The 25,707-nt window shown below is 51.4% G+C and overlaps 1 protein-coding gene across 5 annotated transcripts in view; it reads right to left on the reverse strand.

Annotated features, from left to right (window-relative positions):
- Positions 1–4,759: 4,759 nt before the first annotated feature.
- Positions 4,760–25,707, reverse strand: part of RNF220 (ring finger protein 220) — a 225,351-nt gene continuing 204,403 nt past the window's right edge. For all 5 annotated transcript variants that reach the window (XM_075424640.1, XM_075424643.1, XM_075424642.1 and 2 more), the window contains 3 exons: positions 18,711–18,819; positions 17,492–17,566; positions 4,760–7,859 (listed from right to left, as the gene is read on the reverse strand). In XM_075424640.1, the coding sequence (XP_075280755.1) occupies positions 7,788–7,859; positions 17,492–17,566; positions 18,711–18,819 (256 nt within the window). In that variant the 3' untranslated portion in view covers positions 4,760–7,787. The remainder of the gene's footprint in view (positions 7,860–17,491; positions 17,567–18,710; positions 18,820–25,707) is intronic.

Below are 25,707 nucleotides of genomic sequence, written 5' to 3' on the forward strand. Positions count from 1 at the left end.
AGAGCTGGGCTGCGTCTGCTGAGCCTCCAGCCTGTTTGTGGCACTGTGAAAACTCCTAGGGAGCGGAGGTGATAAAGGTTATTTAACTAGCACTTGCCCTCATGCTGGTTTTGACGGGTTCAGTATTTACAGAACAGTTAAACACTCCATAATGTACGCCTCTGAATTAATACAGTTGTGCTGGGCTGGGAATCTGCTGTTCATGTTTATTGTCATGGGTGCTGAACTTCTCCTGTCGAAGGACTGGGGCTGTGGCAGAGCGTGGCTGGCAGGTGCTGGAGCTGACCCCTCTATCCCTGTGTGACGGGATGGCGAAGCTCCTGCTGGGAAGAGCCTCGGCCGTATCGGCTACGCCTTCCATGCCCACCTTCACCTCCCCGCCGCGGGACTGCTGCTCCCCCAGCTCAGCCCGGCCCTGCTCCCCCTCCTTGCTTTTCAGGATGGTGGGCCAGGAGCGGGGGCTGCCTGCTGGAGCTCTGCAGTCGGAGGTGGGAGCTGGCTTGCAGGCGTTCCAGTGCTGCAAAACTGACTGGAAATTCAGGGCTAATTCGTGTACACACCTCTCCGAGAGCAGGGGGATCTCGAGCAAGCCAGTGGTTCGCAGAGGAAGCCATCGGGTTTCATTTTCCGTATCCCAGCAAGTTGTAGTGATGATGGTGATGACGAGCAGTGTGTTAAACATATTGTGTGATATATTGCCCCCTTCTTTCCTATGCAGCAGGTATGCTCGCCCCCCCTACTGCCCTCTTTATTTCTGTTGGTTGTTATTTGGAACAGAAGGTTAATAATTGGAGCCTGAAGGCGCACAGCCAAGAACTGATCCAAGCACTACTGGATTAAAAAAAAAAAAAAAAAGTCTCTAATCCTTGCTAAACTGTCACAGTTTGGTGCAGCCGCTGTTCCTAAGGAGCTTTGGCCTGACCGCTGAAAGCCAAAGGTGGGAGATCTTGGCAGATCCAGGTCAATCTCTCATCGCAGATCTACTCTTTGTGAGGAAAAGCGCAGCATCCCTGGGCTTACCGGGAGGGGGACGTGGCATCGAGCTCGTTGTCCTGCACGGCCGGCAGAGAGTAGGCGAAGCACCCACGGTGGTGGGAGAGGAGGGTGCCCAGGGCCCAGCCACTGCCCTTGTGCGTTTCCCAGCTAGGTTCCTTTTGTAGGAGCAGTAATTAACCTTTCCTCGCCAGCAGAAGCCATTTGTGAGCGTTTCTTCCGAGGGAGCTGGCTGCCAGCGTGCTCCCCCATGCTGTGTTTTCTCCCCAGGCAGCGCTGATGCTACAGAAAGGTTCTAAAAAAGAAAAGAAAAAAAAAAAAAGCTGCCGAGTCAGTGTTTGGGGTGGTTGTGTTCCTGGGCTGGAGGGTGTGTGGGTGCTGCGGGAGGGTGCTGGCGCAGCCAGGGTCCTCCGCAGCGATGGGAGAGGCTGCGGCAGGGGCCATGGCCGTGGCCTGGCCCAGCCAGGGGTTGCGGTTTGGAGCGGAGGGGAGCAGCTCGCAGCACGAGCAGTTCAAACCAAGCCCCTGGGTGAAGGCTGGCCTGCGCCCACGCACAGTAAAGGTGTTTGAAAACAAATCTGCTGTTGCCTTTGGTGTGTTGGGGCAGCAAGTGGTGCACGGGCTGAGGTCCCGTCTTTGTACGTGTCGGGGCGTCGCAGGCTTTGCCGCTGGTGGAGAAGTGTGAGGGCTTGAGATGGAAATGAGCAACCCAAACCCACGTGCTGCTTCCTAGAAAGAGAAGGGGAGGGCATGGGGCGGCGTGGGGCTGGTCTCCATCGCCTGTGGAGGGGGCAGCTGGCAGAGAGCGGCTGTGCCGACCTCCCTGGCCTGGAGGAGAGCAAACAGCCTCGAGTTGCGCCAGGGGAGGTTTGGGTTGGCGATCAGGAAAAAATTATTCACCGAAAGGCTTGTTGGGCACTGGCCGTGGTGGAGTCACCATCCCTGGAGGGGTTTAAAAGGCTTGTGGTCGTGGTGCTTGGGGACAGGGTTGGGTGGCGGGGTTGGCAGTGTTGGGCGAACGGTTGGACTCGACGATCTTAAAGGTCTTTTCCAACGTAAATGGGGGTTCCGTGATTCCACCAGCGGGGGCAGCCCGGCGCGGGGGGAGCCGCACTCCACGAGGTGGCAGCAGCCCCCTCTGTGTGGAGAGGGTGCGGGTGGGGAGATGAGGAGAGGTTGAGGGTGCTGGGCTTGTTCAGTCTGGAGAAGAGAAGGCTGAGAGGGGACCTTATAAATGCTTATAAATATCTGAAGGGTGGGTGTCAGGAGGATGGGGCCAGACTCTTTTCAGTGGTGCCCAGCAACAGGACAAGGGGCAACGGGCACAAACTGCAGCACAGGAAGTTACACCTGAACATGAGGAAGAACTTCTTCCCTCTGAGGGTGACGGAGCCCTGGGACAGGCTGCCCAGGGAGGTTGTGGATTCTCCTTCTCTGGAGATATTCAGGACCTGCCTGGACAAGGTCCTGTGCAGCCTGCTGTAGATGACCCTGCTTCGGCAGGGGGGTTGGACTAGATGACCCACAGAGGTCCCTTCCAACCCCTACCATTCTGTGATTCTGTGACCCTGATGGTGCAGCTCATCCCAACGCTTCTGTGTGCCTGGGAGCATCTCCCGCAAAACAGCCCCTCTCGAGGCCAGCAGAAAGATCAGCAGGAGCAAACTCCAGTGCCCAGAAGTGGAGATGGTGAGTTGGTATGGAAGAGCATTCAGCCCTAGAGCTGCCTGCCCATGGAAGCCGCACTAGATCCTGTTTCTCAGCTTTAACTGAACATTAAAACTGAAAGTCTGACGGCAGGAATAGCTTTATGGCCCTTCCTGCGCTGGCAGGCCAGTTTGCACTACTTCTCTCTCCATCACCTGGAGAGAGCAGTCTATTTTTTAAGCAAATCTGTGCAATATTGTGGTTAGACAGACCATGGACGAACTTCTCAGGGCTTGGTGCCAGGCCCTCCTGAGAACCCTGGTGAAATGCGACAGTGGATCTCCCTTGGGGTCCCTGCTTTCTTACTCTCTGGAAAGGCTGGCAGGATCCCCCAGCACATGGGGCGGGGGGGCTAGAGGACAGTTAGGAAACAGGACAGCACACCTGGGGGTCACAGCCACTATCTGACCCCCTGCCCTGCATCCCTCCCCCCTGCACAGCCTGTACACAGCTCCTGCACCCAGCCTGGGGCACGGGCAAGGGAGCCAGGGACACGCAGGGCAGCTGCTCTCTGCCTGCCCAGCATCCCCCCCGTCCCCTTCACTTTGAACTTGATTCCCTGTCCCCTTGTCTGTGCATCCCCGCATGGCTCCGTACCCCCCCAGCACTGCCAGCCAGAGCCGAGCTGGGGTGGGCAGAGGGGTGCATGGCGTCCTTCCATCCCCCTCCCAAACCCATGGGGGGGCCGGGGTAGGGAGGGCTCGGGCAGCCCCTGCCCTCCCCGGGTGATGAATGGGCTGACAATAGGATATTGATAAGGAATTAACCTTGAGCCCTTCTTGCTTCAGTGTCAATAGAGCAGGAGCCAAGTACACACGTCTGATTGGAAATCTGTGTTTGGCCTCTGCGCCCATCGACGTGCTGGAGAGACGAGAGGGGGCTGCGAACCGCCCCGCTGCCCCCTCTCCGGCCAGGACCCCTTCGCCTCCACTGGGTCCCTCTCAGCTGCCCCAGCCCGTGGGCACCCGGCTCCGTGGGGCTGCAGCAGCCGCCGTGCCCCCCACCTGGCATGTGGGGGGGCGGGTACCGGGGCCCCCCGAAAGGCCTGCGCCCATCCTGCCCCGGCCTCCACTCTGAGCAGTTTGTTTAATTAAGTGTTTTGCCTAATGGGATTGCCTCATTTCCATAACAAACTGGCGGGCTGTCATTAGGTGGGCTCCCTCATTCATTACTGTTAATTAGATATGGATCCCCCAGAAGGCGGTGAGGGGTGATGAACGAGGCCCCTGACACACGCTATTACGCATTAGCATTTTCTCAATACCTCCGATACATCACGGCCCTCCGCTTCCTAAAGATATTTTAAATAAAATATTAGCAGCCCGTTGCGGGGCGGGGGGGGGGGGGGGGGGGGGAGGGGAGGGTTCCTGCCCCTCACCCTGGCCTCGGGCCTCCTCTGGGATGAACGAACCGGAAAGCAGCCCTGCTGCTCGCTGCCAGCCAAAAAAGCGGCCAAATCCTTGCCGCTGCGGACGGAAAGCAGTCCCTGACATTCCCACCCCAGGGACCCACCAGCACCCCCATCCCCGGGGGGCTGCAGCCGTGGGGAGAGGTTAAACACCCCATCGCCCCGTTGGCACCAACCCCAAGCATGGTGGAACCTGACCTTCACCCCCCCGAGCTCCAGCAGCCTCCTAGGTCCTTGCTGTTGGGTGGGGGGGGCGGGGGTAACCCTATACCGCGCCGGTGGGCCCCTAATGCAGGACGTATAGATCTGTTGGGGCTGGGTGCCTCCTGCTCCCAACTAATGCTGCTGACGAGACTTCATTACGAAGGGGGTCCCTTGAGGTGTGTCCTTCACCCTGACCTCCTGGCTCTGTGGGGAGGGGGACACAATTGGGGGGATGCAATATTGCAGGGGGACGCTGGGGCGGGACGTGGGGGTCCTGCCCTGTCGTCCCCCTGCATCTGTCCTTGCATCCCAAATAGGAGCAGGGCTCCCCTTTGGGACGCAGCCCACATCAGGAGGCTGCGGCATATGGGGGGGGTGTGTGCGTGTGCCTCCTCCGCTGCCTCTCGCCTGCAAAGGGAAAAAACAGAAAGGCGGGAAGCACCCGAGAAGATTCATACTTGTTTAATTAATGTCAAATGTAGTTTACAAACGGGAGTGACAAGTACCTCTTTGTATAATATACACCGACACACAATCATCGACACACCGGAATATCGCTTTGTGCAACTGGGATTCTTTGGGCAAAGATAGGTAACTCCGATATTTCAAAATTAAAAAAAAAAAAAAAAAAAAAAAATCATTTAAACTCATTACAGAAGAGGGGAAGCAGCGGATGCCTGTTACAAACCGGGATGCTTCTCTCCCCAGCCTTCCCCCTGCAGCTCCCCCCCCCCGAAAACAGGGGATGGCTTTTACAATGAAAACAAACAAAATAAATCAACCAGAAATAAACCCCAAAATGAAGAACCAATGACTCGTTACAGATGGTTTTACACATAGGTACAGAGAGCACACGGCCGGGCCGCAGCACCCACCAGCAGCCTGGCTCTCCCCCAGGGTCAAGCTCCAAGGGAGGGCTGGGGTGGGGGGGTCCTGCCCTCTCCCCCTCCCCGGCTGCCTCTCACACCCACCCACTGCGCCCTCTCCAAAGCCACCTCTGAGACCCCAGCGCCAGCACCCAGGCATCGCAGCCCCAGCTGGGGGGCACTCGAAGCCCAGCCATGCCCCAACCTCCTGCCAAATTTTTCCCCATTTTACAAACCCGGAGCAGAGTTCTGTGTGCCTGCCCGCCATGGCGTTACCCAGCAGCGACAGCCCACTGCTGCGGCCCCTTTCCCTGCCAGTAGCCTCCCCGGGGGAGGCAGGACCCTCCCGGGGTGCCTTGGCTCCCTCCGATCCCCGGGAGCTCCGCAGGGATGTGCTCCGAGCAGGGGAGACGGCAGCTCTCCAGCCTCAGAGGCCAACACGCTGCTGTGAGCTCGGAGACCCAGAAAACTCTCAATTAGGAATTGTCATCTTTTGCCAAGACGCTTATCAAACACAGCTCCTTCAATTTAGCTTGGTGGTTTTTTTCGGGTGCAGTGGGATCCTTCTGAAATCGCTCGGGAGATGCCGAGGACAGCAGCTGCTCTCCGTAACACAGCACCAAGCTCGGGGCAGAGCAGCGGTGGTGGGGCTGTCACCCCCATGGCATCCCCAGCGCCAAACCCCCTCCTCCACCGCTGTTTCCAGACTTAAAATGCCCCAGCCATGGTGTGCTGCCAGGTGGGATCCGCGTGGAAAGACCAGGGGGAGATGGGCTTCCCCATCTCCCCGCCCTCTGGGTCTGGGGAGCTGGCACCACACGGAGCTGGGACAGCGCTGCACAGCGCAGGGCTGGGGGAAGGCAGCAGCACCCGGGGCATGCATTCGCCTTGGGGTATCTGTTTCTTGGGTCCTGAAAATAAAAGAAAAACCAACAAAAAACCAGGCCAGACGGCAGCTTTGGTTAAGGCTGAGGATACGGGAGACAGGGACAAGCATGAGGGACCGCGTGGAAGCAGCTCGGGCTGCAGGGAAGCTCTGGCTCTGGCTGGAAGCACCTCTGCTCGCCGCAGCCTGCGGGCCAGCCCTGCGGTGGCCGTGGGGATGCGGCAGGGCTGGCTCGGGCTCTCTACCAAAAATTCTTCTGCAAAACACAGGCTCCAGGAGAGCGGGAGCTGGGGATGCCAGTGCAGGGCAGGGCTGGCTCGGCAGGGCTGGCACGCCTCAGCCAGGCACCGCGACGGAACCGGCTGGGCCTCTCCGGGCAAAGCCACTGGCATGGCCAGCCTGCTCGGGCAGCGGGCAGCAGAGCAGCGCGGGCATCCCCACCGGAGCAACTCAAGCAACCCCACCGGAGAAGCTCAAGCATCCCCACCAGAGCAGCTCCGACATCTCCACCGGAGCAGCTCGAGCATCCCTGGCCAGCGAGCGCTGCCCACAGGGGAGGAAAGTGGGGCAAGGCAGGGGCAGGGGCTGCGGCCTCGGGGGTGCTGTGAGGGGTCAGCCGGACCCCCAAGCAGCGCTCCGGCACGCTGCCTCTCTCCCTCCAGCTCCGCACCGTCTGCCCCTTCCCCAGCAGGGGAAGGGCAAAGGGGGCTGAGCCAGACGCCCCCCTCCCTGCCCTGCCCGGTCCCCCGGCGAGGAGTTAAAAGCCGTGTCTTTCCGGGGATAACGACTCTATTATAAATAGCCCCATTAGCTACAACTAATGACAAAAATCCACCTCCTCTACTCCCCATAAGTTCTGTAAGTTATGGGCAATGCTACAGCCATTACTAAAAGCTGTTAACTTCATATCTGAATGAGGAAATATACACCACAGAACATTAAACCATTTATATTATATATATGTATATATATACTTTTTTTAAACTAATGACTTTAATGCCAAAACTTTGCTGAACCAAGAAAAATATGGGTTTAATGTTCTCTGCTCATTTTTTTTTTCTTCTTTAAAAAAAATACAACCCAAAAAAAAGAAAGGGAAACTTATTAGTATGTAATGTTTGAGTCTATCCCATTTATACACAACATTGTAAACATATATAATCTATATTACATGTGCTTCATTTCTGCCTGGGTGTGTTTTTTTCTTCTTTAAACCTTTTTTTATCACTAGAACACCACAAAAAACCAAAACAGAACCAAACCAAAAACCAAACCAAAACAAATAAAAACAAAACAAAAAAAACTGAACAAAGAACACAAGTTACAGGTTATTTAACATCTTTCTGTCGAGTGTCCCTTCCCCAGTCTCCTGGGGGCAGAGTGGTCAACAACACAGTCCAAAGGAGGGCTCACTAGCCATCCGCGATGCCAAGCCAGCTCCAGGGAACGGGTGGATGGGGAATACTGGTTTTAAAAAAGGGGGCTTCACAACAAAGGGTTTGGTTTCGCCCGCTGCAGATGCTGAAGGAGGTCTCAACACGGGGGACCTGGGAGCCAAGGCTCCCCACTGCTCCTGTATCCTCGAGTCCGTGTCTGGAGTCTCTGGTTTGGGTTCTTTTTTTACATTTTTAAAACGTCTTTTTTTTTTGTTGCTGTCGTTCTTCTCCCCCTTGGTGTGATGAGTTGAGCTGAGTAGCTGGGTCCCGCCCTCCCGCTGGGTCCTTCATAAGTAGATGCGCCGAAGGTCTCCGGGAGATGTGATGGTGTTGCATTGGGGACAGAGCTTCTTGGCACCCTGCAACCGGCAGACGAGATGAACAGTGTGAGACAGCGGAGGAGGACAACCCACACCATCCTGCCCTCGGCCTGCGATCTCGGGGGGAGCAGCACAGGAGCATGGGGAGCAAGGCCACCCCCGTTCCCCCCTCCAGGCAGGGCCATGCCCTCCCAACAGCGGGCACAAGCTGTGAGAACGGGGAGCCCCAGCGCCGTTCCTGCCTGCCCTGCAAGCCCCCCATCCCACTCCAGTCCCTGGCACGAGGCAGCTGGGCGGGCAGAAGCTCTGCAGGACGCTGACACCCAGAGCCAAGGTGCGTCACCAAACTCCGCAGCTCCGAGCCACCCCATCCCGCTGGGTGCCAGGCGGATCTGCTCCCTCTGCCCACCCGCAGCCCCCCACGAGCCAGTTCAGGTCACCGTGCGGGCAGAACACCAACCCCGCTGGAAGAAGCGCCCTTTCCAGCTGGGATGACTGAACTGGTTCATGGCGAGGTTGGCCCATCCCTTCTCAGGGCAGCACAGCAGGGCGCTGCCTCGGCCATCCTGCAAAAGCCCCAGAGCTGCTGGCACGGAGGGAACCCCCGTCCCCAGGGACGCTGCGGAGACGAGTCTGTTCTCCCAAGGTGAGCTGAAACCAGCAAACTGCGACGTGAGCTGGGGTGAGGTAATGGGCGGCCAACGTGAACGCTACATGAAATAAAACAAGGGCTGATGTGCCATCTGTCACCGAGCCTGACAGCAAGAGGGTGTTAATAAACCTCAGAATCGGGGTCAACCTAAGCCGGTCATCATGGGATTGGCAGATGTGACAGACAGCTGATGGGAAAAATGACAGAAAGATGGCTCTGCTGCGAGGCAGCCTCCCGTCTGCAGCACCAGCAGCACAAGAAACCGGGATGCCCCATCTTTCAACACCGACCGCAGCCTTGACACGACCTCCTGCCGCACAGGACCGAGCACCAGCTCTGTCCAAGCACCCTCAGTTTTGCTCCCTGGTGTCGGACAGGCCCTTCCAGCAGCTCACGCCCGGCGTGACAAGCGAGCTGACAGGGATGCGACACGCCGTGTGAGAGCCTGCCGGCTCGCACCGGGCTTGCTGGCGGAACCGAAGCCGCTCGGTTCAGCGATGCTGCCGCTCTCCCTCAGCGAGGCCGGCTCCAGTACCCGCAGCAGGGAGCGCGGCAGCCTGCAGGACGCGGGCTGAGCCGCAAGGTAGGACGGTGACCTGCCACGCTGCTTTGGCACTGCTACCTGCATCTGGGGACATCCCTAGCAGAGGAGCTGTCACTGCTGCTTGCAAAAGGCAAGCGTCCTTAGAAAAGGTCCTTTCTGCTCCGTGACAACATCTGCAGAGAGAGGACAGGGGCCTTCTCCCCTGGAAACTCCCCGGACTAAGAAGAATCTGGAAGAGAGAGTCCCAGGTACGGAAAATTTACACAGACGCAAATACCTCACAGGGATGCTGCTCTGAAGAGGTGCAAGTCCTGCTTGCTCTGCAGTCTCGACTGAAAAGCCCCCACAGAGCAGCCTCGAACCAGCCCGCTCCCTGCTCCCAGCGCACATTATTCCCGGCAGACACAGACTTTGCACCTTCACAGTTCCCTGAGCTTTGGAATCGTGAGCCATTGGGCTCCCGTTTGAGACCCCTTGCTGCCAGCAGCGGAGCCGCTGCCCCGACGCAGGTAGCAAGCAGGGGCACCTGCACCTGGGATCTAAAACAGCCACACACAAAGTCCTTTTGAATTGGAGTTGAACGAAACCCGTAACGGACACCCAAGACACCCCAGGCACCACTCTTGGGGCGAGTGACAGACTGGCCATGGGACAGACCACCAGTGGTCTGCATGGTGCATCTAGATCTGGTGCTGATGCCTGCGGGCAGGTCCTTCTAGCTGCCCAGGACCGATCTTTTCCCCGCTGTAACTGCTGTGCCTGTTTAGATTTTCAGCTTTTTGGGGCAGGGACCATCTCGCTGTGCCTGCGCAACGCATCCAGCACCCCCACACACTGGTCTTCACGGAGCGGACTTGGCACGCTGGAATCTGGGAAGCACAAGCACAAACCCCAGCTGGAAGGAAAGGCTCAAACTCTGATGCAATCGAAGACCAACCACACCGGACTGTAACAGAGCCTGTCTATGTGCCATGCCTCCTCGCTCGTGCTCAGGACCAGACCTTTGGATCTCCAGCATTAGAGGACAAGCTCTAACCCTGCACATCCCAGCAAAAACTTCAAGCAGCAGCTACAACAGGTAGGAAAAAGGTGGCTCCTTCTGCCACCTTTAAAGCCACAGTGGGCCAGGGTACACAGCAGCACTGCCAAGGAGGGGCTCACAAAGCTGGATGCAAATGTCACAAAACAGCCTGCTTCAGCTGAGTCCCTGCTCAGGCCTGCGTGGCCATGCAGCTCCGCGGTCCTCAGAGGCTCCTGTTGCATCTGGTCGGCCTCTTGGCATCGTCTCTGTAGCTGGAGGGTCCCGGGGGAAGTGGCACGGAGGTGCTGAGGAATTAATTCACAGCATGTTGTCAAAGGGGCAGCAGTTGGCAGCTGCCCGTTCAAGGTTCCCTGTGTGCCCTGACAAGCAGAATTAAGCGTGCACGGGGACTTTAAAGCATTCCAGATGTGACTACTGCACACATCTGTGCCCATGCTCTCCTCCTCAAGACAGGCACAGCTTATTGGCAAGAGGCAGCAAAGCATCCAACCAAGCAGCTGGAGCTTCTGCCTGGCTGGATAACGCACCATGGGCAGGACCAGTTTCCTGACCTGTCGAACGCCTCAGCCTGCCTTCAGTCTGGGGCGATGGATGATGGAAAGAGCTCGCTGCCACCTAAAACCATGCCCTCCCCCCCGTTCCTCAGCACTCCCATGCAAAGCGCTTCAGCAGTTATCCCGCTGACGTTGGAGACGTTTGGCTGCAGGTGGGTGCGGAGGAGCACTGAACCCCCTTGAGTTCATTTTTGCTGAAGGCAGATCTCGCTGTCTTGCACCTCGTGCTCCATTCTGGGATCTGGAGGTGGACTGAGACAGCTGCAGGCAGATGTCTGCAACCCTTGCTGAGGGCGACCTCGCTAACACAGACCAGACAGCTCACGGCGGGCAATTTCTAAGGACAGGTTCCTGCAAAGCCACGCTGCACAGGTCGCTCCAAAGGCTGCGCAGATGCTCGCTGTAAGCACAAGTCCTCTGCCCTCAGCCCACGGGACGGCAGAACAAGCCTGATTAAACCGACTGCGGCTCTGCTCCACTCTTCCGTGCCAAAGCAGGGTCAGGTATGTGATTACCTCACACCAACAGGGAAAGGGAAGACGGGTGGATTTATCCTGCCAGTCCCTGGGATCTCTCCTGGAGATCTGCTTTCGGCACCATACGCTGATAGCTTTTGAGGGCTCCACTCTCCCCACTGAAGGCTGAGAGCTGCAGATGGGCAGCCAGGGACAAGTTTTCCACCACGTCAGAAGGCAGAACCCAACCACACGTAGCTTGACCCATTTTCTGCAGAAGCTACGTGATCACAGATTGATCTGGGGCAGTGGCAGAGGTTGCTTCACCTACGCTTGGGAAGGGCAGCTCACCGTGAGCTCCGAAGCCTGGGTACGTTGGAGGGAAACCACGGCATCCCAGAGACCCTCAGCAGCCTGGCCTGAACGCCGCGCAGGCTGACTGCACGCCGCACACCGGGCCCAGGTCTCTGGGCTCCCTAGTACTTACGCTTGGTATTCAACAGTTCAAGCAGAAATAATGACTTTGGACCCTTGTGGAAGCCTTGTTCTTTTTTCTTTTTTTTTAATCAAATAAAACTGTCATCTTCTGCACACATAAGCATGTGCGTTAAATTCAGAACTACGTCCTGATTTTTTTCTTTTCGGATTGAAACTGCTTAGAACCTTGTTCCTTACATCTGACTTCTCAGTGTAGGTGTACAACATTTATTGGCACTAGCATTTAAGCTCTCCTCTCTTGTAGCGAGGCACATAAGCTTGTACACACACACACGCTGGCACAGGCACAACGAAAAAGCATTTGCTCCCCCACTGCTCACCTGCCAGCTGGGGTTACTAAACTTTTCCCTTGAAATATAAATGCTGTGGAATAATAAGTCCCACCTGTCGGCCATTTCTTTCTTTCCTTTTTTCCAGGTCCTTCTGCTCCTTTCATCATAGCTTCATGGAAAAGCCTTGATGTGTTATAGCTGCGTGTGCTAGAGTAAAGGCCACCTCAGCTTTTCCATTATAAACCCCAGTTTTGAGGGGTTTATAAAACTCTGCTGCAAGAAGTTTGCTCCAGGGCTGTTACAAAGCAAAGAAAAGGGGCTGGAACGAGGACGGAGTTTATTTTTTCTCCCCCTTTGTTAATTAAAATTTGGCAAGTGATTGATCCACAATACAGGCTAATCACTTGGGGTAGTAGTTTGAAAAATACATTAACGAGAGCCGAGATGTTGAGAAGTCATTAGGGCTCACACGGTGCCAGGAAGGATTGGAGTATTTTGTCTTAAAGTTGCCTCTTAAAAAAAAAATGGCGTGACGTCTGCTGTAAATGGGCTAAAGCAAGAAAACTCAAAAGGAAGGATTTAGGCACTTCCTGCTGTCCTGTGGGTCTAAAAATGGGCAATTTCCAAGCAGAATACACTACCAGGCACAGAGATTGGAGAGAGAGACACACACAGAGCAACTTCGCCTGCACAGTGCCACCATCAAACCCGGGCTCAAAGCTTGCTCAAATAAGCTCAAAGCTTGCCTATTTTCTAGGAAGGAAAACCAAAGCAGAGAGATGACAGGAGGGACCCAAACCAAGTGCCAGCTTTTGCCAGGAGAGAAATCGAACTCTAAGATCCAGCTCTCCACCAAGGCGACAGCCCCCTCTCCCACTCATGTCTCCACACGAAGTGGCAGCTTCTTCTCTGCAAATGCTCATTCCCAGAGAAGCAGCCGTTCACCACCGTCGTCGTGGGGTACCTCCAGTTGTCAGGTAATGGGGTTAAAGCGATCAGGAGAACAACCTTTTTCAAGGAGCCTCCTCAAAGGGTGGAGCTCACCCCCACAGGTTGTTGGAAGCCAAAACTGAAACATGTTAATAAATAACTGGACAACCTCATGGCAGATAGGAATATCATGAAGGATCAAGCACAGCATCCTCCGTGCAGCTGCTGATTCAGGAGGTCCTTATGTTGCTGGAAGCACAAGGAATCACCCAGAAGGATTGCTCTGTATCTGCACTGTTTCTTACAAAAATACTCCAGCCCACATGGGATACATGGTATTATAGCCTAGAAAAAGCAACAAGGCTAAGAACGTAGTAGTGTAATCTACCAAAGATATAAATGTGTCAACTGCAGAACATACATATCTACCGATGGATCCCCTGGAAGCATATTCTGTGATGAAGAAGGCATTTTAGATGTGATTTTTTTCCTGCTCTTGCAGTTGTCATTTTCAAATAAGCCCAAGACAGGAAAGTACAAGCCTGGGGTCAGCAAATACACATAGGAAATGCTGGATCTGGCTGTAGAGGTGATGGAGGAAACTCAGCAAGCTGTACCTGCTCAAATGAACCTGCCCTCTTCCAGCCCCTGCACACCTGCACCCCCAAACAGCTCCATCACTGGCAAACAACAGCCTGACTTTGCTTTTAACTCTATTTACTTTGTAAGGAAGGATACCAGGGTTTGGGAGATCACAGAACCACAGCTCAGAGGGCCGTCAAGAACCCACCGACCCATTCCACCGGCAAGATCACCTTCAACCTGAATTACCACTGATGGACATGCATCAAACCTGTTCTCACAAATCTCCAAGGGTGGAGGCTCCAAACCTCCCCAGCGAAGCACTGCAGCAGATTGCCAATCTCTACTGTCAGAGCACTCTTCGCAGGAGAAGGAGAATACGAATTGCACCCACAGAAGCTGTAGGGTCCCTCTTGGTTAGCGGAGAGGGATAGAGCAGGGGCAGACGAAGCTGTTCCAGAAGGAGATTTATCCCCCGTGACCCAGTGACTCAGGGCTGCAGTCCAACGCCCGGTTGAGGACAGACACCCACCATGACGACGGTCGCTGCTCAGGGAAAAGAACCCCAGCTCCTGCAGCCCAGGCTAAGCCTCCCTCCTGCAACACCATCTCCTCTCCTGGCTTTGAAGAACCCACACATGTTTCCAGGGGTTTCCAAAAGGGTACACAGGGAAGTGACCCCAGGCTTGTGTCCCCATTTTCTGTGTAACTTGAAGTTATCAACTACCTCCCTGCACGCAGAATGGATGAATGAGAAATGTCCTTGTGTTGAGTGCCCCAGACAACCGGCAAGCACGGAGTAGCAAGCTCACCAGTGTGGTTTGACACAGCACTACAAAACCACCAGACAGACCCAGCTAACCAAACAGCTTATATGATTTTCTGGGAACCCAGGCACGATCACGCAGCATTAAGCAACATGTTCTTGTACCCCTCTCCCTGCCTCCATTCCAGCTATGCCTACAACCACAGAGCTGCGCACAGCGTATGCAGCGTACAGCATACCCATAGCCTGAGGCCTCTGGACCGCAGCCCTTGGGCAGACCAGTTCTGCTCACAGAGTAAGGGGAAGGAGAAAAAACACACTCAGCTCTTCATGTCCTGACTCTGGGTGAAGGGACGGTGCCCTTTCTCCAGGGCCACCCTGAGGAGAAACGTCTAACCAAGCAGCTTCTATTGGCACTGAAGCGCTGGCTAACTTGGCCAGCACCATGATCTCGGTTCTCTGAAGCCGTCTCCAGGGTCCCTTTCTGCAACCCCAGCCTTTCCTTCACATTAATCCAACATAGGAACAGGAGACAGAGATGGAGTCTCCTCTAGTGGATGTTTCATCCCCAGAACTTGAAGATGGTTTGATGCCCTGAGCTCTAGTGTAATGGTACCTAAGCTAGAGAGCCCAGCAGCCATTCATAGAGTCGGTAGTTAAAAATGTCTCCCCCTCTCCCTTAGCAACAGAACAGTTATAATTTGGAATTGGACATCGGGAGCCAAAAGTCCAAAAATCGTATTTTCAGAAAGCCTGAGTGCTTTAAAGATCCAATCCTCATCAGTGCCCTAGACACCACGGATGTCAGAGGTTACTAGAGATGCTCAGATCATTGTAGCATTGTATGCCAGAAAATGTTTAAACCTTAAACCTCCTAAAAACCACTTCACCTCCTCTGGTCCATAGACAGATGTGAGCATCAAATTTCACCCTGTCTGCAGTACCTTTCAGAAGTTTAGAAGTGCTCCCAGGCACTCTGAGCCTTCAGTTCCAGGGCCTTGTTCAATACATGGTCCTCCCTCTCTCTCTCTCAGACACACTCACACTCTGATTTAATACTGGATCTCGGCTGGGCGTATAAACCACAGGCGCACAGGAGAAAGGGGACTTTTCACCAGCAGGGATGGCAGATCTCCAGAATGTTCAAAAGGGGCCGGAAGCCCGACACAGCCCGCCCGCCCCAACTCCTATTAACTCCAACAAATTGTTTATTGCACAACAGAAGAAAAATGTTGCCCCTCTCCCCCAGCCAAGCGTTTTCCATGTGTGCTGCACGCGCAGGCTCCCTCCTCCTGCCCCCGCTGGGGAGCCAGCTTTATACCCAGGGAAAGGTAACAGCAGCGATTATTACGCACACTATCCCACAGCTCCTCGCTTGTTAAAAAAAACAAGAGTCTCTTTTGTGCCCGAAATAAAAGGAGATACCTTAATTAGAACAATGCAGGTTGGTGAGCATTAAACACTGAGCCCAGCTGCTGTATGCCATTAAATTCATAAAAAAGGAGGGGGGAAGGAGGGCAGTCTTAACGAGATTACACACATTGACTTTGATCAAGACACAAAAGCACCAAGGCGTTCCAGGGTTTTTATTGCTGTCTTCGGGCTACATTTTAATGGTTACATTAGAAACATGCGAACACAGGCTGGGAGATTTTTTTTGAGACAGGAGAGGTAGTGCAAGCATGCCTTGTGAAAAGGCCTGGTTTAATAAATTGGGGGCTGCAGGGAGAGGCTAGGACTGGGGAACACATGAGTAGCCACTTATTAATTGCTTCCCCTATGCAAGTGCCAAGCCCTAATATGATGTCTTGCTGGACTATTCCCATCCCGCCCGCCCGGTCGGCAGAAGAGCCATGTGCGGACAGCACACAGCCAGCTCCATCCCCATCCTCCTCACCGACGGCTGGGGGGGAGATGGCTCCCGCTCTGCAAAGGCAAACGCTAACCCCCAAGCACCCGGAGCGGGGTTTCCCCATTCTCAGGAGCAGCCGTGGCCGCTGCACATGAAACAAAGGGGCCTGACTGAAGGTGAACTAAGTTGCTGCTGAGCCTAAGAACAGCCTGAAATCGGTGCCACAGATTTAGAAGATGACTTGAGGCTGCTGGGAAGAGGAGAGGACAAAGACTTCAGAGCAAAGAAAATGAAAAAGAAATTAATGTTTTATCCTTTGCTCGTCGCACCGCTGAAGGACAAGACTACTCTTCACTTAGCAAAGGTGGCAGAGCGCACATTCATCCAAACGCCTCACAGCTACGTACCCACATATGTGTCTTTTATAACACGCTGCTAAAATGTTTACAAAAGCTTGTATAATCTAAATAGTGACGGGGTGTAGCTGAAGAGCTATAAAATGCAGCCCAAGGGATAGCCAAGTTATTGAGTTGCTATTAGTACTCAAGCCCACAGGCACTTCACCGTCCTGGTAGCTTTTCTTGGACACGACTTTTAAAAGGCAGGATTTAAAGGAGCATGATCGGCTTAATCGTAATTCCAAGCACACAACGTGTTCTATAAAGTAGATTTTGCAATGCCTTACAGGAACAGTTTTTAGGAGTGGCATTCCCTTACATTTTTTGCAACCCAACACTGTATCATCTTGCTAACGGGAGAACTAGAACGCACAACCGACTATTTTCCACTCCCCAACCTGAGCAAAACGAAAGCTTGAAAATCAGCTGCACAGGGGACATTAAAGGCCGATTATAAAGCCCACAGTTTCAAGACAGGAAAGGAAAACATTTTATTTAATAACACCTTAAATTTTAACCTGATGTCCTTTAACACATGTATAAATTATTACTGCACTGGGTCACCTATTCCATGTTCAAGGTAGTCCCCAATCTTCGAAACAGAATGGCATACGCTTGAACACTGCACAGTGCTATTTCAAATAATCTGAAAAACATAGATTCATATTCATAAAAGCTCCCTTCCGTATCATCTATCCTGAAGATGATTCCCTTTGCTTCAGGGGAATATTAGGTTTCTCAGAAGCTACCCATTCCATGAAATCTCAGTGGATTTGGCCTCCATTCTCACTGCTTTACCTCTCTGCACGGATGCCCCACAGGAAATTACTGTAAGGTAAGGCTGTCCCCGGTACAGAGCTCTCACATGAGCAATGGCTGTCCCCACAGCAGCAGAGGAGCAAGCAAGTGGCAGGGCTGCCCTATGGTCACGACGACTCAAACCAAACTCATTCAAGTCAAAGCTAGAGTGGGGTGTTAAACAGCAAGGCTTGGGAAGTCTGCATGCACAGCATTCACATTGTTTAAAATAAAGCAAAAACCACCTTTCCTGTGGTGATTTAAATCAAGTATCACGGAAGAGAGGAAAAAGTCTGTAATTCAACAAGAAAGTAGAGAAGAGCCTCACCAGAGTCCGCAGCCAGCATTCTTCACAGTGCACGTGCCAGCACTGAATGGAAGTCAGGGGCATTGTGTAGGAGTCCTGAGGAGAAGAAGCAAACAGGTTATTTCCACAGCAGGTATCTAACTGATTCTTTGCTCCCAGTCCTGTCACAGCACCTTTCTTTGTGGGTAACATCGCTTTGTATTTTCTATTAAAAAAAAAAAAAAAGAGCTTGCGTAATATGTAAGTTTGTATTTTTGTAATGTTTGTGTAGTAGAGGCAGAAAGTCTCTCACAGTCGATTCTTCTGGCTTCCCAGAACTCCTGTTGGAAGCCCCATAATCCACTCAAGGGGTGACCTGGCTCAGCACAGTTATCGCAAGAGCATCTGAAGTTGCTGCGGCCACCTGCCATTATTCCCATCAGAAAGGTCACCAGATCATACAAAAACCGGCGACAGGGTAAGATTAACCCTTATCACAACTCTTAGCTCTGCAGGAACAGCTTAACTACATCCCAAGAATGCTGCTGCTATTTCACAGACATGCCTTCTCTAGAGTGATTTCTATCACTGCCAATAAACCTCCGGAGATCAGCAGCAAGCTGTTGTCCCTCCTGCAGGATGAGACGAGGACTGCACCCCCGCACGCACAAGTCGTGAGCTGGGAGAGAGTACCGTGCATCAAGCTGAAGGTGCAGAGGGAGCCCTCCACCAAGCAGAATTTTCTGCCGCTATCATCAGAAAGTAAACTGGAGACGCAAAGCTTTGCAGGCTCAGACCACCAGAGGGAGCTGCTGCCCTTCTTTAAGAAGGCCACAGCATCCTCACAGAGCAAGCAGGACATCGACAACTTTCGAATGCTCAGGCAACATTCCTGTTCTCAAATCATGTGGTGGGTTCTCAGACCACAGATTCTGCTCTCTCCTATGCACATAAATCTGACACGCAGGAAGAGGGTGCTGGTGTCTGGGAGTTTTCTACAGACAGGCTGAAAGTCTTCCAAAGTTCGGGCTTTCTTGCCCTGATAAAGACGCACAGCTACAAATACCAGCAGAACAATGTAATACATACAGAAATATCAATTGCTAAAAAGACCCAGCACCTTCATTTGGAAGGCTAATTGGTGTATAGGGACAAAGATGAGTTCCTCCACTCCACCTGAAACAGGAGAAAAGCTTCTCCCCTCCTCGGCAAAGATACCAAGACATTTCTGATTCATTACCGCAAGTGGAGTGCTACTCACCATGCAAATGAGACATTTATAGCGGTCCCCACGGGAAAGCTGCCTTTCTAACTCACGGACACGAGCCTTTAATGCTTCAAACGTTGTCACTGCAGAGTCTTCTGTAATTCTGGAAAAGATGATGGAAAGTGAGCATCGTTGAGCACACAAGATTGTTAAGAGTTCGGGGGAAAAGGATCCCACAACAGATACAGCACAGGAAACGGCAAAAGTTGTACGAATACATCCAACTCAGGGTGAAGAAGAATTCCTGAAAACTCCAGTGTGAATTCTTTGAGGTGTCCTGCTAAACACTTCCAAACACATCACGACAGAACACAACGGGGCTGGGGTTGCCAACTTCATACAGAGCAAGTTTCTGCAAGACACGGACATTTAAAGAACAGATATTTTTGTTTTGTTTTCTGTCTCTTTTCTTGTCTCCCTTAAGAGATTCCTTAAGACCAAATGCTTTGGACAAAGTTCTGTACTTTGCTCTAAATCTGGTAAGATAACTTTCTGTGGGCAATAAGCGCTGCTCTTAGCCTTAGAGAATGGAGGACTTCACTGGCCATCAACCTTGCGAAACGCAGGATCGGCTCATTACACAGGATCAACACAATGTTGGGCTCTAATACTGAAAACAAGGAGAAACCAAAAGCAACAGACACTGTGCCAACAGGGTGGCTATAAAAGCAGCTTTACAGTCCCTGCTTTCCCATTTTCTAGGGTCATCTCTGATGGGCAGCATTATCTCTTTTCTCACAGAGGTGCTGGGCTGAGGACAGGCAAGTGTGTTTTCATGGTTCTGTGACGTTGGTTAAAAGAGCAACTTGCCAACCTACGAGCAACGGCAGACAGCAACGCTTAGCAAATGAGATGCAGGGAGCATTACAGACAAGGATGTGTCACTCCAGCAAGCTGCAACATCTGATTTCCACACAGTGCAGACGTAAGGAGGGGCCCTCAAGCATTCCCCAGAAAAGTTTTAGAGTGTTGCACTGACATTAAGGCTTTCTTTCTTGCAAAAAAAATCAAAACAAACCAGCAATTTCCACGTGTATCAGTGAATTCCACATCTGTCCAGCAGCCTCCACCTCAGAAGAACCTGAAGAGTACCTTGCCACCAGAAGCTGCATCAACCACAACACAACCCACAGTGGCACCTACGTGTTCTACCTTTTTAGAGGGTGAGTCATCAACAGGTGGCTAAAACACGGGTCTAGTGGAATTACTACAGCCAATAAAGTGAGCTGCAATCTCAGCACTCCCGCTGTACACATGCACTCACTCCTTTGTTCATTAGTCACTTGTCACTGGCACGCGGGGAGGGACCTGAGGTGATCTCCCACAAGGTGATTTTGCTGGCTTTTCCAAAGCCTCTGGAAAGAGAGCTAGTCGAAAAGATCTTGAGTGATTTTTCTAATTACGACACTTCAGAAGAAACTGGAGCTGCAGGAGTGCACATGGATAAGTACCAGTGTTATAAAGCTCCTCCAACTTCACTCCTACCTTTGTACAGATCAAATACTCTCTGCACGGGCTAACTGAGGACAGACCTTCATCAGAAGGAGATCCATTGCAAATGACAGTTACTAGCAAATGGTAACAACTTCAAAACTGCAAAAAAGGCAAAGAAATACACGTCCCGTGATAGCCTCATGGGTGAAGGCTGCCTGGGGACAGGGACACTGTGGATTCAAGACTTAGTATCAATAAACATTCTTTGGAGCAAAATGAAAGAGCTTCAGTAGCAGACAGCGTTCCCTGTTCCCCACTTGCTCCTACTCAATGGTATAAATTATTATCATATCCCAGTTTGGGTTCTCACCCTCTAGGATGAGCTGTTACTGTTTTCAAAGAAAGTCTAGCAAGGTGTTAGTTTTGTCCAAGGAAGAAACAGAATATTTACAATATTTACAGCTTGAAGATCATTGTCGGATGAGAAAATAGTTTCCCTTCCAGTCTGGCCCATCAACAACCTGATGCTGGATGAAGGTTGCAGTTGAACCTGACTTTCTGGAACCCATCTCTCCTTTCTGCACACATAAGGGCACTGGAGGTGTAAAGGCAGTGAGTGCGGCTCCTGCCCAAAGCCGGTGGCAAGCAGAACCTCAACCCTTGCTAAAAACTCCCATTACTATCTGTGGAGCTATCCGCCCTCGTCTGAAGGGCAGGCGACTCAACAAGGAAAGGGAAAAGTGGAATCCTTGAGCAGATCCAAGCAAAGGACAATTCATCCCCAGTCCCAGCCCAATAACAGTCAAAGCTTGAGAAGGAAAAATTTGCCACTGCAACAACTAAAGGAGATAGAAAATGGCTTGTTTATAGAAGTCTAAATGGCTGACCCCCATCGGCCAATTTCGGAAAGTCTCTGAGATAATCGCACCTGTCCAGTAATAAACGAATGAATCAGAAAAGGGGGCTGAATAGAGGTATAAGCCATAATGCTCAGAGGCTGCCTGATACAATGGCCAATCAATAGGAGGGCTGTAGATCAGGGTGCTAGTTAGCTGGAAAATTACCGCACCGCTGCGTGCGTCACGCTGTAGGGATCCTGGACAATCAATGTGGGAGGTATTGATTTAGTTATTATCACTTCATACGCTCCAGACATTGTTAAATATACATTTATTAACAAGACTGGGGTGCATTGGTAAGAGAGAGAGCTTTAGCCACTGCAATATCTCCCAGCGCTGATCAAAGCTCAGCTGCGACAGGCTTTAAATCCCCTGTTCTCCCTGCCAAGTGTGCTCTCAGGACAAATCCTAATGCACAGCGGAGTGACGAAGATGCAGCTCCTATCTCGCAAGAGAGAGATTTTGGCCACCAGTGAGTATTTTGCACTTGAGATTTAAGGAAAGCCTCCCGTAGCAGCAGCAACCAGGGACGTGGCGGCCAAGGGTCAACCCAAAGTGAGCGACAATTGCACGGTTGCTTCCGAAAAGCCAGAGGAAATGAGGTCAAGGGAAATAGGGATAACATTAGTAAATAAAGGAAACTGGAACTACCTCCAGGGATGGAATAAAGACGAGAGTGACTTCCCATGTGTCTGGCTCCCGTGGTGGCTAGCACACTTGGGACACATGCCATTCCATTTAGCAACGTTTTACCGTCAACCTGCTGCTTGTATCCTAAAGATAAGCATCGCCGAGGAGCAACTCTTCCTGCAGCAGCAATCTTGGGAACTCCCTCAGGCTTCCCTCTTGTGTGCACACCTCGTGTGCGCTTGCCCAGACACAGCTGGGAGCAGGCTGTAAGGTATTTTTACAGGGTAATGGCGGGGTGGAGCGAGGGTCAGAAAGCCAAGCTCCACAGACCGGGTAAGGCTGTGTACAAGCTACCCTGCCAAGGGAGGCAGAGGGAATTACAGAGGAAAAAGGAATTGGCTTCCACAACCCTGTTCTCCCCGCTTTGCCTTGACCTCATGCTGGATGTGGGAGGACTCTTTTAACAATTTTGCGCCTCAGCGCTCTGATTTGACGTGTTTGGATAACGTCATTTATCAGCCTCCAGAGAGATGTACTGAGCACAAGTGCTGCCGAGAGCAATGCCCTGAGCCCCAGCGCTGGGGTTTCTCCAACCACACAGGTGTGAGCCGTGCCGCCGATACCTGCGTTGTCCTCCCTGGCCGAGAACATATCAAGAGGGCACATACACGCTCTACTCACTGTGGACCTACATCACCACAAACAGGGCGGCCTGAGCAAGAACGTTTATACAAGAGCAAAAACATGAAAGGAGGGCTCCTCGCAGAGGAAGCTCGGTCCTGCACTTCTCTCTGGGCTTTATGGATAACTCTTCCACAACTTGGCAGTCACAGCTGAGGATGCCGGGTACCAGGGAGCAAGTCTATGAGACCTGGCCGACAGCACGTGATAGTTTTCAAGTCTTTGTGCCCAACACATGTTTTTCTACTGTTCGTAGCATCTTCCCCTCAGCACTAAAAATAAGAACAAACTTTCTTCCTTTGAGCAATTCCTTGCTTTGTTCAGGTAAAAGGCCAGCAGATGGACATAAAAATATGATGTAAAAAGAAAAAGGACCTATCTGTAGCTCTAAGCTGTTACTCAGCAATCACCTCCTGGGAAATCCCCCCTGGGAACTGACTGCCCCCCTCCTTTGCAAAAAAACTTTAAGCTAAATGCTGGTTATTTGTCAAACATTAGCATGCATGTGATCTTTGTTTCTCCAAATTAAATCGAGCAATTCCTACCCGCTGTCCCAGTGGGCAATCACAAGCAATTCCGTTAATTAAATTATCTCTGATTCTGCAGCTCTGGAATCTCTCAATTGACTAAGTCTGTGCTTTATCATCAACAAAATACTGGACCAGAAAGGAAACAAAAAAATGCTGATGTCAAAGTGATTGGCTTCAGTTAACCCTTCCCAGCTGGATATTAAGGGCTGCTCAAGAAACTGTTAGACTGGAACGGGCCCAAGAGCAAGAGCCTTGTACCAGAGATACCGGCAGCAGCTGTTCGCTTGTGTTTCCTTTCCATTGTACAGAAAAAACCAAAACACCATACCACCACTGCAGCCAGCATCCTGCCTGTCTGAGAGCCACAGAAAGATGCAAACTGCTAGCTAGTGAAGAAGCAGAAAAACACCTCAAAGATCAGTAAGCCCTTGCAAATACCCCATCCTCCCCTTACCCAGATCTCATTTGACGTACCCTGCTGTTGAGGAGTCTCCATAAAACATTCCCCTTTGGTTTATTTCAACTGGATATAAGTTTTCCTTTCTTCATAAACAGCCACACTGTACACATCATTCCATAAATTTTTACAATTCCACTGTTTGCATGTACCTTGTAAAAAACGCTTAGCACTGATTAAATGCACCACTAATAAAATTTCATGGGCTACTTTTGACACTCGATATTCTGACCTTCTTCTCTCTTCCTCATACATTTATTTTTGGTTTTGTATGCCTGTAAACACAGAGTGGCAGAGGGGAGAATGTACAAAACCACTGACAAACCCAAGAGTGATGTCTTTATTTTAAACAAAGGCTTTATCTTCCCTTGTCCGAGGTGGAGAACCTGATCCCAGCAGAACATACATGCCATTTCCCTGCACCAGGGGCACAGGTCAGGTCGCTAGCAGCTTACGTATCATAAATAGTAGAAACAGGTTGGTTGATGCTTTGAAGGCAGAGTCAAGCTAAAGTAAGATTCCAGGAGCAGAGAAATTGCTCCTGGCCATATCCAACCATAGCCGCAGATGACAGTTAACGTAACCACTACTATGCTGCAGAAGAGAAAGCTTATTGCAGTCGTCGCTTTGTGGGGCACAAATCTTAAAGACTTGATAAAATGATCCAAAAATGACCCCAACATCAGTGCACGATCATCTAATTGCAAGTCTTCTCTCATAGCTAATTTACGTTTGGGTGAGAGGGCAACTTTTCCAGAGAAGAGACCATGTTTTATTAGCCTGTAACATGCTGCACGTAGATGCTGTGACACCGGTAACACTGCGCAACAGCAGAGCATGATGCTGCTGTCTTGGCTCTCACACCTCTTCAACACACTATCTGCATTTCAGACACGAACTAAAAACCACCCTAAGTTTTCTGGGACAAGAACTGCTTCTGTTTTCAACCTGGTGAAAGAATCCGCCCCCTCTTTCAGTTTAGCAAGCATCACCTGCAGCAAGCGCTCTGCAGAACGATGTGGGGAGTTTATTTTGGCAAATGTGGGTGGGCACTACTGAAGCCAATGCGAGATACACAGACACAGAGGGCTTTTGCACTTACTGGAGTGCAAGAACATAACATCAAGCTGAAAAAAAAGTTTGCTACTAACAAGAAAAAGACTTAAATTGGTAAGTTTTTAAAAGAAAAGTCACAGGTGGCTTTACACGGAAGCGGACACATCTCAAGCATAGTCAGTATGTTAAGTCTCTGAAAGAACTCCAGTGTGAGGCGCTGGTGGCAGATTGACTGTGAATCACCCCAGAACATGCGGGCTACTGGACTGGCACGATGCAGTGCAATTTTATGTCACTAGATGAGCTGGCCATGGCAGAAGGGGCCACCTCCCTTGAAGCAGAAAACTGCCCAGCAAACCTGTTTGCAGTAGAGCCATGTCAAAACACACCAAGTGAAGTTTAGACCCTCGGTCTGTGAGAATGCCAGTGCTAAAAGCAAATCTTCTGGCAAGACATCAACATTTTAGGAGCTGGCTTCCCCTTTATTTAGCTAAAAATCTCATTTATTTGGTTTATTTGTTTTTAGACTGACCTCCTTTAAAAAGGCTGACTTATAATCCTGTAAAACATTGTCACGTGTATTGAGGAAATTGGCAAGGATGCTAATTTATTGTCCTGTAGGAAAAAAAAAAGCGCCCTTTTTCCTTGATTAATGTATGTTTTTGTATTGTAAGATATTAAAGAATGTTTCTTCACCTGTAATTATAGAGAATAGTTTATTTTGGCAAAGTGCCCTGACTTCTGGTTGCCAAGTTATGAATAATGCAATGTTCCCCATTCTAATTTCCGTGTTCTAAGTTGTGAATTTGGAGCGGGGTGCATGCAAGGGCACACACACACGATGCTGAGGCGCTCTCAGTCACGAGCGCCTCTATTTTATACTTGCTTGCACAACTTGTTAATACCAGCATCTGCTTGCCAAGTTCAGAGTTTGCTTCTGACTAATTTCATCTTGATGCAAACCAAAAATGTTGTCTCTTTTTTTCCCCACAGAGGAATTATTTCTCTTACACTTGCATGCACTGTTGCAATACCACTGAGGGGAGCTTACTGCTGCAAGAAGGCGTTTTAAGCCGCATTTAGTAGGGACTTGGGTAAAGATTCCCCGAAGAATTTAATGACAGAAGAATTCATTATGCTTTCATATCTCCTCCGCCTCTATAACACAGAACCCAACAATGTCTTTACAGAAGCGGGAAGTAAATTCAGGCGCTGGCTCTTTCTCTCTCTCTTTTTTTTGGCCCGTGTTTCGCTGGGACACATGTGCCCAGCCCCAATCAAAACAGAGACAGATGGCACCGCTG

The sequence above is a fragment of the Opisthocomus hoazin genome, chromosome 6 (genome assembly GCF_030867145.1).
Source record: "Opisthocomus hoazin isolate bOpiHoa1 chromosome 6, bOpiHoa1.hap1, whole genome shotgun sequence".
In the NCBI taxonomy this organism is placed as follows: Eukaryota; Metazoa; Chordata; class Aves; order Opisthocomiformes; family Opisthocomidae; genus Opisthocomus; species Opisthocomus hoazin.